This window comes from Patagioenas fasciata, chromosome 20 (assembly GCF_037038585.1).
Source record: "Patagioenas fasciata isolate bPatFas1 chromosome 20, bPatFas1.hap1, whole genome shotgun sequence".
Classification (NCBI taxonomy): domain Eukaryota; kingdom Metazoa; phylum Chordata; class Aves; order Columbiformes; family Columbidae; genus Patagioenas; species Patagioenas fasciata.
The window spans coordinates 6,692,320-6,711,446 of record NC_092539.1 but is presented as its reverse complement, the minus strand read 5'-3'; the positions used below and the strand labels follow the sequence as shown (position 1 = coordinate 6,711,446).

At 44.9% G+C, this 19,127-nt stretch overlaps 2 protein-coding genes and 1 long non-coding RNA gene across 6 annotated transcripts; 1 reads left to right on the top strand and 2 right to left on the bottom strand.

Annotated features, from left to right (window-relative positions):
- The first annotated feature begins 3 nt into the window (after window positions 1-3).
- Window positions 4-4,703, top strand: DOLK (dolichol kinase). 4 transcript variants are annotated; one of them, XM_065854047.2, is made up of 3 exons: window positions 11-110; window positions 2,329-2,393; window positions 2,839-4,703. In XM_065854047.2, exon 3 carries the CDS (start codon window positions 2,942-2,944, stop codon window positions 4,511-4,513), a length of 1,572 nt encoding a protein of 523 aa, XP_065710119.1. In that variant the 5' UTR covers window positions 11-110; window positions 2,329-2,393; window positions 2,839-2,941; the 3' UTR covers window positions 4,514-4,703. The 4 variants fall into 4 exon arrangements, with proteins under 4 accessions (XP_065710120.1, XP_065710119.1, XP_071673505.1 ...); XM_071817404.1 differs by lacking the exon at window positions 11-110 and adding an exon at window positions 117-244; XM_071817403.1 differs by lacking the exon at window positions 11-110 and adding an exon at window positions 117-253.
- Window positions 4,704-5,081: 378 nt separating this feature from the next.
- On the bottom strand, window positions 5,082-12,244 carry PHYHD1 (phytanoyl-CoA dioxygenase domain containing 1). The gene is made up of 11 exons (XM_065854049.2): window positions 12,054-12,244; window positions 11,108-11,266; window positions 10,504-10,579; window positions 10,330-10,377; window positions 8,760-8,815; window positions 8,512-8,574; window positions 8,395-8,416; window positions 7,900-8,028; window positions 6,237-6,353; window positions 5,969-6,095; window positions 5,082-5,787 (listed from the first exon to the last, which is right to left on the bottom strand). The coding sequence occupies exons 1-11, from the start codon at window positions 12,084-12,086 to the stop codon at window positions 5,742-5,744; spliced, it is 876 nt and encodes a 291-aa protein (XP_065710121.1). The 5' UTR covers window positions 12,087-12,244; the 3' UTR covers window positions 5,082-5,741.
- Window positions 12,245-13,870: 1,626 nt separating this feature from the next.
- Window positions 13,871-18,235, bottom strand: LOC139829517 (uncharacterized). The gene is made up of 3 exons (XR_011742021.1): window positions 16,562-18,235; window positions 14,847-15,033; window positions 13,871-14,203 (listed from the first exon to the last, which is right to left on the bottom strand). It is a non-coding gene; the product is annotated as an uncharacterized lncRNA (long non-coding RNA).
- Between the last annotated feature and the right edge of the window lie 892 nt (window positions 18,236-19,127).

The following is a 19,127-nucleotide window of genomic DNA, read 5'->3' as shown; positions in this document are numbered from 1 at the left end:
CCCCTCCTGCCCACGCCGGCGTCACGTGGTGGCGCAGCCGCCCCGCCCCCTCCACCGGCGGGCTGGGTCATGTGACAAGCGACAGCGCCAAGATGGCGGCGGCCCGGGCGGTGGGTACCGGGGAACGGGTTCGGCTGCGGGACATGGGCGGGAGCGGCCGCGGCCCCTCGGAGGGGACGGGGCCCACCCTGGAACAGCCTCTGAGACCTGCCCGCTGCGGCCCGAGCCCCGCCGCAGCTTCCCGGTAGCGAAGGTTGGGCTGCCGGGGGCGGCGGCGGGACGGGGCGAGGGGAGGACACGGGGCAGGAGGCGGGTGCTGCAGGAGGCGATGGGGCGCAGGTCGGGGGAGGTTTCCCGGGGTGCAGATCGCGGCAGGGGGGCGCTGGGGCCCGCTCGGTGTGTGCGGGAGCGCTGCGGAGTTTCCCGTTACCTACGGGAGGATGCGGGGCGGGAACCGCCGCAGGCACCGGGATCATCCCGCAGTGAAACACGGCGCGTTGCGGAGCCAGAGCCGCTCCTGGCCCAGCTGGCCGGCTGCCTGCTGGGGGAGCTGCCACGGGCCCTTAGTGATGCAAGAGCTGGGTTGCAACCTTAAAATTGCCAGAATTTTCAGTCTTTGGCCACCCTGCATCTTCCTAAATAAGCCTTGAGCTTCCTCCGCCCTTGTGCTCAGAAACAACAAGGAGTGGGACCCCAAAACCATCATTGGTCATGGGTAGATATTTATTGCCTGTACCAATTCTGCTTGGTTGACTATATGAGTAATTCTTCTGTTTAAAAATGAATTGTGATGGCAAAAAGGTTACAGTAAACATAATGAAGTTGGATGGAAATCGAGTATTTCGGGCTACACAAATAAGGATGGCAAAAAGTAATCTTTTAATAGGAGTTTTCAGTACAAAGTCATAAATAACTAAACGCTCCAGAGCTACCATGTGAGGGAGTTTGACACCACAAACTTTAACAGTTACCCAGTACTATTATTGATGAGATCTCTATCAGCTTTATAACCTGGTGACACCATTCAACACTGGATGAAAACCCAAACTGGAACCTTAAATAAACTTCCAGCCTTTTATGAGGAAGCTCATGTAGATATAAGTAATGAGACTGGGGGAGCAGAATTTAATGAGCATTTACTACTAATTGGCTTAAGGGTGGGCTAGAAAGAATGAATCAGTCCAAAGCTTCAGCTGGAGATACCAAATCCAGCAGGGACACACACAGCTGGGCCAGCAATTCTATTGCTGACAGAAATACAGAAGTTGATACCTTCAAAGAACCAAAAGAGCTGCCAGTATAATGGCATTGGCTTAGACTTAATATCAGATTGTGCAATTCTCACCAGCATTTATTGCTTCCTGAAAACCTTTGTCTCTCCTTTTCCACAATGTCGTGAATGCTCACAATACCCCCAAGAAGATACGATTTAACCTAATAGAGCCATTATATGCATTGCTGATTATCTCAGCTATTTATGTTATAGTCCAAAAGTTTAAAGGAAAGTTTAGTTTGCAGTGCAGCTGTCTTGGAGTGTAAACCTTGATTCAGATAAGGTGAAGCGCAATAATAAGGTGAAGTGCAATATTAGTGAGACAGGAGAGTGAGGGGATATAGAAAACAGTGCCAGCTTTAGATCGTGGTTAAGAATGTCTTAAAATGTTTACTGGCTTCTGAAAAATGTGAGGAAAATAGCACATACCAGAGGTTAAACAAATCACTTATAAAATAATTATGCATTTTGGGGATGGGACTTGCTAATATTTGTCTAGTGTCCTTAATGACTGACCAGCGTTAAAATAGTTCACTTATTTATACAGAACTACAGTCCATGAAAAATGGGTTCACGGTCAGAAAATAGGAATGAAGACAGCTGGCGGGGGAATAGGTGATGTCAGGGGTTAAAGAGAATGAAGCCAATACCTTTCCTTAAAAATAAATCAAACTCATTTACTGGCATGTAAAGCTGTATAATAGTTAAGTTATACGGCTACAACACATCCTAAAGTTAAACAGAATATCACCACTATGTCAATATGGACTAGAAACATTTTTTAAATAGATGTCTTTGTAGCAAATATGACCCATAATTGTTGTAGAAACAAAAAAATTAAGCTTAATGCTAAAGACATGATGAGACGAACGGCCTTTCATGGCCACAGGCAAGTTGAGGTCTGTTCGTTCCATTTTTCCATCCTCAGATCGCCAACGTAGCTTATCCTGACAGTTCTGGTAATAGATCAAAATTAGATAAAGTGCACCATCTGATATTTTGTTTTTAATGCTTGTGATGTTTTCTTTCCCACTTCTATTGTAAATATGATGTAGCATTATAAACGATCTGCTGCAGTGGAACTATTCAATCGTAATACCAGTAACAGAAGGAGAGACAGGTACGTAGGGGGTTTTGCACAGCAGTAGGAAGAGAAACATTTAATGAAAGTAGGAACATTCTGTAAAATTACAGTGAAAAACCACATACAAAATTAGGTTCTAAAATTACCTTTAAGCTTTTAAATTAACTGTATTTCAAATTCACGCCGCAATGAAACCTCCTGGGAATCGTTATGGCCCATTTGCTTCACATTTCAATTCAAAGATAGTGTAAAACTGTATCTCGGTGTGCCAATATTTCTGCCACTGCAGGCTGACTTGTCTGATTCTCAGACTGGGTTAACAGTTCTGGCTGATTAATTACCTCACTTTTATTAGATTTTTTACATTAACAATTGGCACATAACTATCAGTTTAAATTGAGCTTAAGAACAAAACAGCTGTGTCAAACCGTTAGCTTTTAACAGCTGCTTTAATTGTTTGCCCTTTTATATTTTGTAATAGGAATTGCAGTAGCATGAAGGAATTCTTCCTAACGGACGGCTATTGAGCACATCAGGACTCCCGAGAAGGATTTTTGAAAGCCGAGCCCCTGCGAGCTGGAATCATGTTAAACAAGCCGGTGCTGGTGGAATCCCTGATCGTGTTCGTCATCGTTCTCTCGGTGCACGCGGTGGTGTGGGACCGGTACTCCTGGTGCGCCGTCGCTCTCGCCGTCCAGGCTTTTTACATCCAGTTCAAATGGGACCGTTTGCTGCAGGCAGGGGGGGCCGTGTTCCAGTTCCGCGCAGCAGCCAACAGCGGGCTCCTGCCGGCCAGCATGGTCGTCCCCTTGCTGGGGATAGCCATGAAGGAGAGGTGCAAGTCAGCCGGCATCGTGTACTTCGAACGTTTCGGCATAGTCGTGGCTTCCACGGGCATGCTGGTTGCTCTCTTTTTATCTGTAATAGCAGTTGGCATCACAAAACCCGTGCCAACCAACACTTGCATACTGACCGGTGTTGCTGGCAGTATAATTATCTATACCATGAAGCATTCTCTGACTGTTTCAGAAGTGATAGAGGTGCTAGAAGTGCTGCTCATTTTTGTCTACCTCAGTATGATCTTGCTGTACTTGTTGCCTCGATGTTTTACTCCTGGAGAAGCGCTGCTGGTTCTCGGAGGTATAAGTTTTGTCCTCAATCAGCTCATTAAACGCTCGCTGAATGTAACCGAGGGCAAAGGTGATCCCATAGACTTTTTCCTTCTGGTAGCAGTCGTTGGAGTTGTTCTTCTTGGGCTTTTTTTCACTGTCCTCTTCATTTTCATGGATTCGGGTACGTGGATCTCGTCACTGTTTTTCCACATGATGACAGCAGTGCTGGGCTTAGGGGTCATCATGCCCTGGCTCTACCGCCTGATCCAGAGGAACCCTTTGTTCTGGCTCCTCCAGTTTCTCTTTCAGACACAGACAAGAGTTTACCTTCTTGTATATTGGACCTTTTTGGCTGCTTCAGCGTGTGGCGTAGTTTTCTACCAGAACGCTAAGAGATCATCTGAATCGAAAAAACACCAGGCCTCGACTATAACCAGGAAATATTTCCATTTCATTGTTGTAGCTACTTACGTTCCCGGACTGATCTATGACCGCCAGCTTCTCTACATCGCTTCAGTGCTGTGTCTGGCAGTGTTTATCTTCTTAGAGTATATTCGGTACTTCAGGATCAAACCGTTTGGCCAAACCCTTAGGCATTTGCTGTCTCTCTTCTTGGACGAAAGAGACAGCGGACCTCTAATCTTGACTCATATTTATCTCCTCCTTGGCATGTCCCTCCCAGTGTGGTTGTTCCCCAGATCTTGTGCTCCTAAAGGCACCTTGTCTGGGGCAGGAGCTCTGGTCCCCTACTCGGGGGTGCTGGCGGTAGGGGTAGGAGACTCGATTGCCTCTGTTTTTGGCAGCACAATGGGGGAAATCAAATGGCCAGGAACCAAGAAGACCTTTGAAGGGACAATGACATCTATTTTTGCTCAGATCATTGCTGTGGCTCTTATTCTGATCTTTGACAGCAGCGTGAATCTGAACTCCAGCTACGCCTGGATTCTGGCATCTGTGAGCTTAGTTTCTCTTTTGGAAGCGTACACCACCCAAATCGATAATCTGCTGTTGCCTCTCTACCTCCAGATAATGTTTATGGTATGAAGAGCTTCCAGGAACAGAGATTTTCCCTTTCTAGAGAGAAGTGGTAACAGAACATGCACCATAACCAGAGCTCAAAGGTGATCTAAACACTGCTTTTGGTACACCAGGTACAATTGTTAAAGACGGAAATGAAAAGGACCTATTTAAAATAAAGGTTTCGCTTTGGTCTTCTTTTTTCCCCTGTTTAAAACAGCATGAGTTGCTTGCTTTTCTCACAGGAATGTAAATATGATTAAAAAAGCACTTTGTATAAGAATCAAATTGAAAGTTTCTGAGTGCCCAGAGGCAAAGGAAGAAGAGGTAGGTCAATTAGAAGAGAAAAATAACCGAGAAAACCTTCAGTTTAGGACACAAGCCTGAGCTTCCCTCAGATCTAACTTATATTTCTTAACATTCCTTAATTTTCACCTTGCTGTAAGTTGGTTGGGGTTTTTTTTTTGAGTTTCAGGGTCAGTAATTGTTCCTGTGCACACTGAGGGTTCAAACAGGTTATCAGACAACTTAGCGCTGGCCCCATCTGTTGGAAGGAGGTCACATTGTGTCTTCCTCAAAGCGAAGATGAAGGAGATGAAAAGGAGAATTTCAATTTTTTTTATTTAAATGTTAGAAGTTTGAGGTTTTTCATTTTCATAATTTCAACATGAATCTTTAAAAACTGTAATATTTTAAATCAACACACCCAGAGATCAAACGCTCAGCTACAGTTTGCTATAAATAGTTAGACTGATTATAAAAGTAGACTTCCTGCTTCATTTTGCCCACAATAGAACTATTTTAAATCACTGTTATTCAAACAATAGGACAGGGACCAGAAGGTGGAAGTCAGCCACCTTCACATGACACGCTCGCCTGCATTGCTGGGGTTGACACAACCACGAAACGCACTCTTGACTTAAAAAGGGAGAAAACACTAAGCATCTGCAAGAAGAAATGCTTCTGAACTGGTCCCAGTCAAGGTGCAATGGTCCTGAGTGGTCTGTTCTCAAAACAGAGGGAGTGTCCTTACTGAAAGGACTGGGTGACTATTTCCACAGTACTGGGGCTCGTGCTGTAGTAGAAGCCCCTGTGTAAGTGCAGGTGTGCTCAGCTGTGCCAAGGGTCCTCGTTCTGAGGAGAGGATGAAGTTAATCTTGAGCGCTGATCTAGTGGAAGTTGTATTTAAAGGGAACATGAACAAATGGTCAGAAAGAAACGATCAGCTATTGGCTCCAGAAGCCAATCACTACCTTCAAGTGTAGAGCGATGGGAAAGGCAGCTCAGGAGTGGGCTGGAGCCTAAGGAAGAAATAAAAACAAAACTTCAGAGGCTGTTCCAGCTCTATGGGTATGAAATCAGCACCGAGATACTACCAAGAGAAAACCTGTGACATGCAAGACCACCAATAAAAGTTTATCCTGGCTATTGCAATGAATGGGCTCCGGTTTCCCCAGCCGGTTGTCAGGATGGTGACCTTACCAGTTCTCTTTGCTCCAGCTGGTGTCTTTGGCTTCCATCACGTGGAAGGTGAACGCGTGGCGAGAAGACTCCGAGCTGTTCAGTTCACTCTTATGGACGACCTCACCGTGGATGAGGATGAGTCCACCTGTTTGAAAGAGACATCCCTACTGCTTTCTTTTCAAATTGCCAGCATTAAAATACAAGGGAAGCTGAAAGCATTACAATGCACTTTTAGCTCTCTTGTTGTTCTTGATCTGTAGGCAGATTCGTTTGGGGGCTGTTTTACCTTTATTTATAGGCAGAGGTATGAACTGGCTGTCGTCGTAGGCCGGCTCTGACCCTACAAACTCGACACACGTTGAGGAACCTGATGCTGCACGGACCATTCTCCGGGAAATGCCACCTGCAAATCCACATAAGCAGTAAACACACAAAAATTAAACAGCTAGCTATGTTTTACACAACAAAGGAACAATATCTGCAATTTCCCTTGGAAATAAGAACTTTATTATTATAGTATATTCACTTTTTTCCTTAGTAATTTAGATGGGGTTTAACTAAGCAAAGGCTTCAGATTTTCCAGCTGTAGCAGAAACTAATAAAGAACTCGTTGAGGTTTAACGTCACTTTCAGTCAAACCAGCACACAACTGTCTTATTTTTGCTTTTCTGGTTCATTCTGTGCATTGCAACATAGCCCCTTAGGAACAAACAGTCATACACTTAGCAAAGCCAACCTTTGGCCCATATCTCCTTTCTATAAGAACAAAAGTGCAATCAGAGTGCAGCTGACTGCAGAATTTGAGGGCTGAGTGCCTTAAGAGCGCTATGATTGCACTGAGTGAATGCTTAGGAGAGCAGCAGCTTAAAAAGCTGAATTGCGTGCCCTGGGGGGAGTGAAAAATAGAAGGTTGTGCTGATAATCCAATAGTGGTTACACACACACAGCAACTACCATCGCTCACAACAGCCATTACGTGAGTCCGCGCTGATCTGGCTTTGTCTGTGTGTTCCCCGGGGAAGTTCGGATGGTGTCCAAGTGATCCCTGCATGGACTCAGAGCCTTTCCCTTTCTACTGAAATTCAGACCAATATTTGATAGTTGTGTGCGTGTGGAAGAGGATTCTTATTCTCACTACATAAGACTGAAAATGTTGTCAGCCAGGGAGAAAAAAGGGGATCTTAGTGAAGGGGGTGCAACCCGGAACTGAAACAGTTTTGTGAATGGATGGGGGAAAAATTAAAAGGAAAGCAAAACCAAACCAAAGTTATTTCTTAGTGTATTCCTCCTCTGGGAGGCAAAAGGAGGATTATGACTCTTTGCAATCCATATCAGACTTGCTGAACATTTTCAAGGCTACAGTCAAAACTCTGGAAGGAGCACCAACGGCCTGTTTCACTGCAAGAAGAAAGGACTCAGTGGTTTAAGACCTTCTTAACTTTAAAGTCTTGAATGTCAGCGGCCTGGCAAGGCAGAATCTGAATCTTTCAGGGGAATATTTTGAAATAATACTGAAGTTAAAAGAAAATATTCATGAGCAGTTTTAATGGGCCTCCCCTTATGTTCTGGAGTAAATAAAACTCAGGCCGGCTGTCCTTCCTTTCCCCGGTGCCCTGATTCTTTGTTTCTAGGCTAGATAGCAACTTAAAGTCAGTCATGTATAGTACCTATTTTTATTAAAATATATTGTTCTAGTAGCCTCATGTGATGAGCTGGTGGCCAAGAGCAAAGCGAAGCAGTTAATAGCCTGCTGAAAAATGTGGTTTTAGTTTGACAACAGCACAGAGGGAGGACTTGTGGTGAACAAACCATCCTCCCAACAAAGGAGAACGGCAGCGTGTTTCTGCAGGCGCTGTGAATGTGGGGAACTCATCACGGCCCGCGTTACCTCCACCCTTAGGGAAGACGAGGGAGCGCGTTGCACGGCACCGAGCGACCGCGGCTCGTACCGGTGTGGGAGCCAGGGATGAACCACAAGCAGCCGTTGTCCCGCGTGGCGTCTTCCAGGGCGATCCAGAACCCCAGGATCCTGCCCAGGGGCTCCGTGTGCAGGAAGGTGGCGTCCTGGTGCGGGGTCACTGCAACAAGACACGGTCTGGGGACTTTTAATACCTGAGGAATTCGGTCCCGCTAGAAGGACGACAGGCTTGTTCTCCCTGACTTCTTGCCCTGACCTCCCCTTCCCACCCATCTCTCATACATGTTGCATCTTACGTGAAAAGACCAGCTTTCCGCTTGTTGCAAATGTAAAAGTAGCGCTTTTTTCAAGTTGCAACTAACATAGAAACTTTTATAGAAAATGTGGATGCTTTTAAATAATTTTAAGAAGGTTTGAACCACAAAACTAACAAGCTTAACTCTGATTCTGAGCCTTTTTCATGGTAATATTCCTTTCCTGGAAGAATATTATCTGCGGTACAATATAGAGATAATATAAATCTCACCTTCACCACCAATGCCAGGTTGCTGCAAGGAAAAAAGGCGATGTGTGAAGAGTTTCACAGCTTCCCACCCAACAGGGTCTTATTTCTTGAGCGAAAAGATGACTTAAATTACTGTACCTTGAAGATATACATGCTTTGCACAACTACTGGTCTCTCAAGGCCCAGTTTTCTTCCCAATTCCTGCAAAAAACTTTCCAAGATTCATGTTTGCTGTTTTCTGCGTCCCATAAAGCATTATTCTTTCAAGATATTGAAATTTCATTTTACAGACAAAATGACTATACTTGGGATTCTAGAAAATTAAGACTAACTGCCCCATAATATATTCTTTTCCCCAGACATTCTAGGAAACAGTCTCAGCTCACCTGCACCTTGGTGGAGTGGGTGATTTGCTTGAAGACAGGATCATAAGCATGTAATGCTAAGGGGAAAGAAAAGGCTCAGTCTGAAGATGTAATTAACAGAAGGGGACTCGGCAGCGATCAGTGACGAGCTGCAGAGACCACAGCCAAGCAAGATCAATTGCAGCCAGAAACTTTCATCCCTCCCAAGATTGGGCATATGCGGCTCATCACAACTAAGGTGATACAACTTGTAGATTTGTACAATAACCTTTAGAGACCAAAAATATAACCACTCAGTGGCCACAAATGACATATAAAACACAGTGCATAACAGAGTGATTAAGTACTATATTATGCAAATGCTGATATAACCACCACTATACATGACCCTGAGGGAGACAGGTAAATTCACCCTTTAAAACACAGTTCTTAAGACCTAAAATAAAGTAAGTACGTAAGTAAGTAACTGTCTGCTTCAAAAATGACCTAGGGCTTGTTTTTTGGTGCATTTTGCAAAGACCAGCAGCCCGCAGGTCAGCGCTGTTTGTGCACAGACGCTGCAGCCCAGCTCTGACAAACCATAAAGCAAAGACTTGGATTTGTGCCTCCATCTCTGCTGTGATAAAACTTGCCAAGAGGACACACAACCAGGTCCAGCAGGGGCTGTTCCCGAGCAGGGGATAAAGAGAGATTCAGCTAAAAGGAGTAATTATAAAATATAAGTCTTGTTAAGTTGCCAAGTCAGCAGGCAACTGTTGTTTTCACTTCCCCTGGGGAAAAGCTGAAGTACAACAGAATAGGGGGGGAGGGGGAAAGCGTGTACTCTCAGTTTCCAAGTTTAGTGAAGTTTATTCTGAACAAAGTTCATGTGTTTGGAGATGCTGTGAAATCTGCTCTCGTTTTCCATTTATTGTTTGAAAACAAAAGGGATCAAAATGCACGTTTGGCAGCTTGGAGAGAGGAAATAGGTCAAACTGAAGTCAGTCAGGGTAAAGAAAAGGTGCTGGTGACACCAAAGGAGGGGGGACAGCTTCAGCACGGGAGACCCACCCCTGCACAGGACACAGAGGACATGGTTTGATCTGTACTCAATGTGACCAGCCTCAGGTGGTTAATTCACTAGAGCAATCTCATACACAAAAGAGACAAGAGCTGAAGTCCAAACTCTCACATGTCAGTGACTCTGAGCTACTCACTGCTGAAAAACATCCTAGAAAGGTCTTTTGAAAAGGATTGTAATGAAGATTTTGAAGTCCTTTGACAGCAGAGAGTGAGGGACAGCAAAGAGAGAACTGCAGAGACAGAGACACAGCGACTGGGGAAATCAAGCTGAAGAATTCAATGTGGAAACCCAGAGTAAAACTGCCCAGGGTTGCAAAAACAGGAGATGTGTGGCCACAATGGCAAGAGGGGTGAAGTTTGAGATGTTCCATGTTGTAGTCCCTAGGGAAGCAACAGATGAGGGAAGAAGTGGTTTCTCTGCTCAGAAAGGCCAAGGTTATTTAGAGTGAGTAGGTCTGGATAAGGCCCCACATGTGAAAACCACATCCCTTTTTTCCCTCCCTCTCAAAACCCCATCCTCTAAACATACCGTGGCCAATCTTGCTGACGGATTTCTCCTTTGGAATTAGAAAGTTACCTACAAAACAAAACCAGAATTTAATGTTGTTTGCAAAGCAGAAACCATCCCTAAAGCTGGAAACTGGCCCCTGACCCCTCACCAGCCTCCCCGTCCCCTCCCTGTGGCACTCAGGCCAGGACTTACCTCTCTCATCCAAAACGCCTTTCTCGAAGAAGAATCTGATCTTGTCCCCACTGGTTAGGAAATAATCTGAGCTACCCTGCCAGGGATAAGAGCCCAGTAAAGATACTATCCTTGTAAAAACATAAATGAATCTTTTATCAAAGCGCTAACACTCACCTGCATCTTTTTCACATCAAGCCGCAGCACAAACAAAACACAGGCAATAGAAGTTACTCGTAAAAAGGCTTTTCACAAGGCTAAATGTCATGACATTGATTAGGACTTTACAAGAACCTCTTGCATAAAGCCTACCCTTGCTTTTCTTTTGCTGGCTGCCTGGAAAATAACCTATTTTCTGGCTGCAGAACAAATACTAAGTGACCTGTGAGAGCTGCTTGTGGCTATCAGGGACAAGAGCTATGGGGGCTGGCAGTGCAGCAGAGCCACACGCATCCTCTCCTTCAGCCTCCACTAAGGCCACTACCACACTTCTGTAGGAACCTGGAGAGCAAATGCCTCACACAGTGTTACATTCAGTTAGAAGAAAGAGCCATATTCCCCCGGAGTGAAGCCTGAGCAGCTATTTTTCCCCGTCCAGCGCTCCAGTGGGGACTCTTGTGGGTACCTGTGCCTGGAGCTGCTCGTCTTCCTTGGTGGAGAAGGCGGTGCGGCAGTGCGGCGGCACTTCCATCCCCGCTACGATCCTCCCGATCTGGTTCCTCATGCTGTCACACTCCTCCGCGGTGAAAAAGTTCTCTAGGACGAGGAAGCCGTCCTCATGGAACTGGAAGAAACGGGGGTGACTGCTCTTCCCCAGAGTCCTCAGGGGAAACAGCACAAGCAAAAGAGTACAGTCCTGACCCTTTGCTGTGCCTCAGAGCAGTGTGGAAACAGCCCAACTGCAGCTCTGCAGCTGGACAACATGCTCTTATTTTTTAATTTTAGGAGGAATTTCTATTGTTTAAAAAAATAGTTTGTTAACTGGCTCAGGTCCCATACAATTCAGAACATGTCAGCCCCTTTGTCCACAAAGCAGAGAAGATATCACCACTAGAGCCTTTGTGGTTTAAGGCTATCTTATCTGTGTGACCAGCAACTATTAAATTACAAAGCCTGCTAATCAGAGCAGGCACACCTGGACTCCAAGTAAGAATGAGATTCCTTTACAGGCTGCAAAGCATTGTTTTCTCTAAGGGAAAAATCCCCGGGTGATTTCTCACAGTTGACTACACAATCCCTTCCAAACTGAAGTGAACTCTGCTGACATTACTGTTTCTTTATATAGAATACCCTGGAGATTATCCTTTGACAGACAGATTTCGACTTGGGGATGAGAGCTGAGCAGCAGAGACAGAAAGGGCACGAGAGAAATTCCTTCGAGAGCTCTGCGGGATAAGTTGAAGAGTTCGTAGCCACGACAGGGTCCTCAACATTAACGCAATACAAGAAGCTGAGAAGAATACACAGTGTTGTAAAGGAGATCTGATCTCCTAGACCTGCTCATGGGTTAACTAGTAGTGACTGTCTTACAAGTAGTATCACCTACCTGTCCCCAGGGGACACGTCCTTACCTTTTGGATCTGCTGCTGGGTCACAGACGCCATGGGAGGCGGAAGGTCCCGGATCCCACCAGCGACACCGCGACGCAGCCGGGCTCTGCGGGGCCGGTTCCTGCTCTCCACGTGACCCAGCGCCCAGCATGTGATATCGGCGAGCGCTGGGCCGGACGGCTGCACAGCCAGCGGGGAGTTCTGTCCACGTCTCGGGCCGTTTGTCCCTGGCGGGGACATCTGGGGCTGCAGAGTTTTTGCTTTGGCTCTTAGTGCTGCTTAAAGCGCAAGAATTATTCCACTCCAGTGCAACCATGAAGTTGATTCACTTAACTCCAAGGAGGAATCACTGGTTTTTTTTAAATCTGGGTTAAGGTGGTAAACACAGTGGTAGATTAAAGGAGGTAAAATAAGATTCAAGTGCGATTAAAAGATCTAAAAGTTTGAATCACCACTTTAAATTCGTTTCAGAACTCCCACAGAGCCCTTTTTGCTCAGTCAGCCTCTTTTTTGCTGCAGCACTGGAAAGGGACCCCGGTGACAAAGGAGATGACAAATGTCACACTAAGGGTTTGGTAAAATCACAGGGAACAGATTTGTGGTTTTATTCACAGCTGCTCGTTGGTGATTTACACCTTCGCTTAATCAGTTCACCCTCCTGCGGCTCAGTATGTGCACATGAAGTGCTGGACCCAAAGCCACAGCTCAAACAGAGAGAAAAAGAGCAAAAAGTGGGTCTAAAAGGCAGCAGGGAGCGGAAAACAGCTGTCAGCCCCGCGGTGGCGCTCCCCGCCAGCACAGCGCCCATCGCGCTGCAAACCTGCGGGGATCGTCTCTCCAGAGGGAAAAATAAGCGTTTGGCTCCTGCTGAAAACACTGAAAACCTCATTCAGCAGCACTCCACGAAGAAATAACATCATGGGGCGGGTTTATAGATCACCCAGCCAAAAACCAGCAGAACAAACGCAAAGGAAACTAAGGAAAGGGTTCGAAATGCTCATGGGAAGGTGTTTACTTCCAGATACATTTGTTAGCAACTGAAAAATCCATCTTAACAGTTTGTTGTTTGAAAAAATAAAGTCCTGCATTGGGTGAGGGAATCAACTCCAGGAAAAAATTCCTCCCTATCTTGTTCACTTTTTTGCCTTTTTTTAATAGAAAGGGAATTCAGTGCTTTCACTGCAAAACATTTTTGAGCATTTACAACTTGTTTTCAAGCTTTTCCCTGCACTCAAGAGGATACGAATCTGGTAGTTTAAAGAGCTAAAATTTGCAAGAGGATTTAATCACCTGGCTATGAGTGTTGGGGGGAAACAATCAGCCTCCAACACCGCAAAAGCAAAAATAAAATACATTAAAAAAATCAAGTATTTCCTTCTTCCTGTTGATGAACTCTCACCAACCGATGGAGCTGGAGGGTTTTTAAGGAAGATGAGTAACCGGTGGAGAAAATCCCCGCTGTAGCTATTGGCTGTGAGTGGATCTGGTGAGGACCCACCTCACCCCATTGAAACACCCCATGTCACTGCGTTACCTCCGTTGCTCCAAGTGTTGTGTGTTTCTTCTTCCTGGTTGTTTTTTCCAGCAATTTCACACGTCATCTTCTCCAGTCCCCACCTCACGCACACGCGGTGACTTCATAGGCTGGTTTGGCTCATACACACGGCAGCAAACCACAGCTTTCCTGTTCTATGGATTTTTTAAGCAATATAACCAGCAGATTGCAGCACACAACACAGCGAGTACCAGAGAGTAAGTGACTGCATAAAGGAGACAGCCCATCTCGGCTCTTTGCCACTCCAGACGTGCCCGTTTTGAGGCTCAGAAAAACTGTTTTGAGGCTCAGAAAAACCGTTTCAGCAATAAGAAAACCACCCCCACCACATAATGCCCCAAAAAAAGTCAAAGAGAAGGATGTCACCTTTGTAAACACCTTCTCTTCCAGTAAGTTTAAATAAGGAAGGCAGAAAGTACATGGACAAAACTGGGAAATGGTCCCTGTTCCTTCCCTTCCTCCCACTCCAAGAGCTGTTTTGCAGATTAATAATGTTTTCTCCTGCCAGCTCCACAAGAAAACTGCACTTGTCACCAACTCCATCGGAGGCTGCAGAAGCCCATCCTGGGTCTGTGTGCAGGCACAGGAGCGAGGGACAGCTGGAACATGAACAAACCTGCAGCAGGCAAAGCACAAGAGTTTCAAATACCTTTCTGACTGGCACTATTATCCTAATTTCCTCCTCAATAAAAGCTCCCGTTGAAAGCATTGGGAGCCAAGCCAGTTGCCAGATCCCCAGAGCCAGTTTGAGCAGCTCAGCACTCTCACCAAAACTGCTGCTGGTGGTGGGTAAGCAAAAATGTCACCCCCATCTCTCATCACCTCTCCTGAAGTGTTCGATATGATTAGCAACGAGTGATGGATTACTTAGTGAGAAACAAGGAGCACAGGAACAACCATAGCGAGCATTTAAATGGTATTAAATAGTATATTAGTATTTAAAATGGTATAGATACTTGACTACTTCTTTCCCCCTGTATCAGCACTTCCTTCTTTCAAGTTATCAGAAGCCTCAGAAATGCTGTAGTTTTCCATCAATAGAATTCTCATTGTCATCGACAGGTGAAATAAGATCGGCCCTTTCTTCAAAAATCAGCAAGGTAAAAGCTTATGGCACAGCCTGGCTACAGGAATAAAACCAACTTAATAGTCCCAGCTGCCTCTACTGCATCCTCACCCTATACTTTTCAGTGAGATACATAGAAAACTTGGAATTATCAGGATTAAAAGCCTTTTTCCAACAAAGATAAGTTCTTTACCATTGGGCTCTTTCCCATTATTGTATTAAAGTCCTGCAGGAATCCAGTTTCTTTGATTGTAATTTCATCTGCTCCTTTCGCTCAGCTGTGCGAAGAGCTGGTAAATCCTTGCCAGAAGGAGCTGCAGTCCAGGTGAGCCTGAGATGACACGGGGTGTTTCGCCCTCTCCTTTCTTGGTTCAGTCCTGCTAATAATTTAAATAAAACTCATCAATGCCAATAAGCAGCACCACAGACAAGCACCTTTCACCATCTGCTCACACTTTCTGTCACTGAAGTGGGATCAATGTGGTCAAGCCGTCTGGGAAAAGGGAAGCATAGGAAGGCGAAACACAAGAGAAAAACCTTTCCCTGCAATAAATGAGCTGCACAGGAACTCAAACTGCCTTGGAAAGTTAAAGGCTGATTCTCTGTAACACATCGTGAACATGCTGGATTAGAAAAGACACAACCTGCCAGCATTTTCACTTGAAAAAGCGGAGTGTGGGGTGTGCAGCCAGCCAGGAAACACCGCAATCTGTTGGTACCGGTAGCGGGCTGAACACACAATTTCTATAGCAACCGGCAGTTTCCTCCATTGACTTCGGTCCCTGTCCCTTCCCTGGGGAAGGGGAGAACAATTTGCATTTTGAAAACCCAACTGAGCTTCTGTTGGACTATGTAGACAATACTCCAACAATGTTAAATTTGGCACCATAAACTGCATCAGGCATTTGTTAAAGCGATGGTGAAATCCATAAGGCAGCCCAGGCTTATCACCAAGCAGGATCTCTTTCGCTGTGCATGTACTTCTTGCTTATTCATACAGGAATGTCATAATCCATGAGGACTCGTGATGGGTAAAAAGGCCAATAATTCTACACAATAGCTGGAATTATTAACATCTGCTAAGTGCCTTTGCATACAGAAAACTTAGAAGAAAGCAGACGTAAAAGGAAAATGCAAATTCAAAATTAACACTTTTATTCCGTTGAAGTGTCCAGTCTTACAAGTCTTTCAGAACACAACAGCAGCCCGCAGTGCTCAGGTGGAGGTGGGGATCAGCTGCCCAAGCAACCCCACACACAAAGCGAATGTCACGATCCTGAAATGTTACAGCAAGTCGCGGGGCTCGGATGCCAAACCACAACCCTGCTCGGACATTTACAAAATGGGAGTGAACAATGTTTAAGCCATGAGTAGCGTCTTACTTAAATGGGCATGTTTGTCAGCTGTATGAGATGACTCAGGCTCATTAGCCCCCTTCTCATTAAGTCTCTTCTAAGAAAAAAATTCCCTCATTGTTCAATAAAATTCCTTTAAAGGAGACAGAGGAAGGGAAGGGTAAATCCTGAATTAAACCTTCCTTTGTGTGAACTCGCCCAAAGTTCACTTTTGCTGTTGGGTTCCAGCAGTTCAAACACAGCTACTTTTGAAAAGGGATTTTGGAGATGAGATTTCTGGAGGGTCACACACTGCCCATGCAGTTCAATATTCACCTGCAGCTGTGCATGGAGGGAGAAAGGGTCGAGTTAAATAATTCTCTTGTCCAGTTCTGCTTCATGCACTGTTAGAATGCAGGTAGGACAGAAAACTCACTGTTTTGGCACGTGCTTAGTAAAACTACAGGATCCACTGCGTGGCCAAACAGTGCGGGGGGAAAGATCATTTTAAAATGCAATGAGAAAGAGTGAAGTTTAAGCAATAGTTTTCTAGTTCCCATTCACACAGCCTTACCTTAGGTAACACTTCAGAGGTGACTCTCCTGTTTACAGTATGACAATATTGTTTGTCAGTGAGAAATCACACCAGAAGTTGAGAAATGTCTCCATGGTTGAAAGGGAGGATCAGAGGGAAGAGCTGGCTGCAGGCAGGACTATCGCAAATACACCTGGAGGAGCAAATGTCTCTGTGGAGAAGTTACATTAATTTATCTTTAGAGAAGATATAGCTGTTACCTGAAGGGCAGTTCTAGCCAGGTGGGGATTGGGCTCTTCTCCCAGGCAGTCAGCAATAGGACAAGGGGGCAGGGCTTCAACTCTGCCAGGGGAAATTTAGGTGGGATATTAGAAAGCAATTCTGTGCAGAGAGAGTGGTCAGCATTGGAATGGCTGCCCAGGGAGGTGCTGGACTCACCGGCCCTGGAGGTTTTTAAACTGAGATTGGCCATGGCACTTAGTGCCATGATCTGGTCAATGGACTGGAGTTGGACCAAGGGTTGGACTGGATGATCTCTGAGGTCCTTTCCAACCCAGTCAATTCCGTGATAAATGAGAAAAAAATATAATAATCCTCCCCTTAAAGACTAAAAATAAAAAATTAAAAATCCAAAGAACTCAAACCATGCAAGTCCCTTTCCAAAGCAGAGAAAGGAAACTCTGTCACAGCTGTGGAATCAATAATATTGGAAACATTTTTTCCATACACCTCATCCTCTGCAAAGGGTGTGTTATTGTTCTCCAAATCTCTACAATCATTTGTAAGAGAAGAAAGAAAAGTGTGGTTCAACAACAGAAAACCACTTAATGCTATTTATGGTAATGAACACCAAGAACTTTAATTAAAGTGAGCTAAGTAGAGTGCATAAATGGTAATAAGAAAAAAATAAGAAATGAGGTAGGATTATTATCAGGAAGTAACAATTGATACCAAAAACCACGATGTTGTGAAAGTTACCTGGAACAGCTATTTAACCAGACCAGCAGAGTAAATTAAATTCCAGTTGCTAAATTAACTGGGGACCAAACAGAAATCAGAACATCTTAAACGAAGAACAACTTCAGCTAACATTCCAGTGCATAGTTTCAGAGATACAGCGAGATGTAACACATGGAGTAGGTTTGGTATTCCTTAGTGGCTGTTTAGTACTTTTGGAGTATTTAGCATCACTAACCTCCAGTCCTAACACGGGATGAGCGTGTGCGTGATCTACAGGGGCTCCAAGAACTCATTCAGCTCAGAAGTGCTATTAAGGAAACAGTTGGGTTTAAGTTGTTGTATGGTTTAGCAGCTAATAAATAATCTGGTTTGCTACTACCAGAGTGCTTTGAAAAGCCCATCAGGAAAACAATACGCTGACCAGACTGTTGATTGTTTGCTTGATTGTTTTTTTTTGTCTGAATGCACAGATCAGCATCAGAAATAAACCCCTTAAACTTCGGTTTGATGGAAATTTAAAGGAAAAAATATACACTAATTGAATACTTGCAAATGAGGAAGGATCGTTGATGCAAGCTCATCTCTCAAAGCCTGAGCAATCCAGACAAGTTTGGGAGGTGGATGACTCACTCTGCTGTGGGTTGAGTTTTGCAGGAGTCCTGAGCAATAAACACATTCAGGACCTCACGGTTTAGACCCCATCCTTGACATTTTAAATCTTCTTTTATCTCATCACACGAGACTGGTACTCTAGAATCATGTGCCCTCTACTCGTTCAGTTACGTATTGTTATCAGGAGTAAATAATACATATTGCTCTCTTCCAGAGTAGCCGTGTATTTTTGCGCCATCCATGTTTCTGGTACAAGAAGTTATCAGACTGCTCACCCCAATTTTACCATGCAGGAAGCTCTCTCAAGCCCTAGCAGCCATGGCCAAAAAAAATGGAGCTTGGAATATTGTAAGAGGAGCAAAAAGCTAGTGTTCTCATGCACGATCAATACTGGCCTCTCTTAAAAATGCTTTGTAGACCTCAGGCACAGAGCAGTCTCAGCGAGCAGCAGCATAGCTCCGTTATTTGATCACTTGTCCCGTGGACTCAGCACCGAGAAAAACAGCAGTTCAGGCTTGCAAGCTTCTAGAAGCACTGCAGCACACTTTCAGAAGCTGCTTATATACATTTCTAACGTGACTGTGTAAAGTTCTGTTTGTATGACCAAGACTACAACTAGAATCAAGAGTCAAAACACCCACGTACAACAATATAGACACACAGAAGGAATCTCTCCTCCTCTAAGCCAGGTGAAAATCTTGAGGTGCTTTGCTCTTTCAGCCCTGTCTGATCTAAAATACGTGTGTTGTAAACCAGTCACCCAGTGGCCTTGAGTACAAAACAGAGTTCCAGCCGCTATTCAGTAGCTGTTACTCTCCAGCACTATCTTTTGGCACAGCATAAGGAAAAAAGGTTTTCACAATCCAAACAGCCCCCAGACCCACCACAAGGAACCGACTGGAAAAGAGTTATTACTGAAGCCTGGAGCCATTCCTGCTTTACTTCAAAAGCATTAGGCCCACCCAGCAACTCCTGTCCTCTCTGTTGATCCAAAATGCTCGTGCAAATAGAACACATACAATCCAAGAAGCAT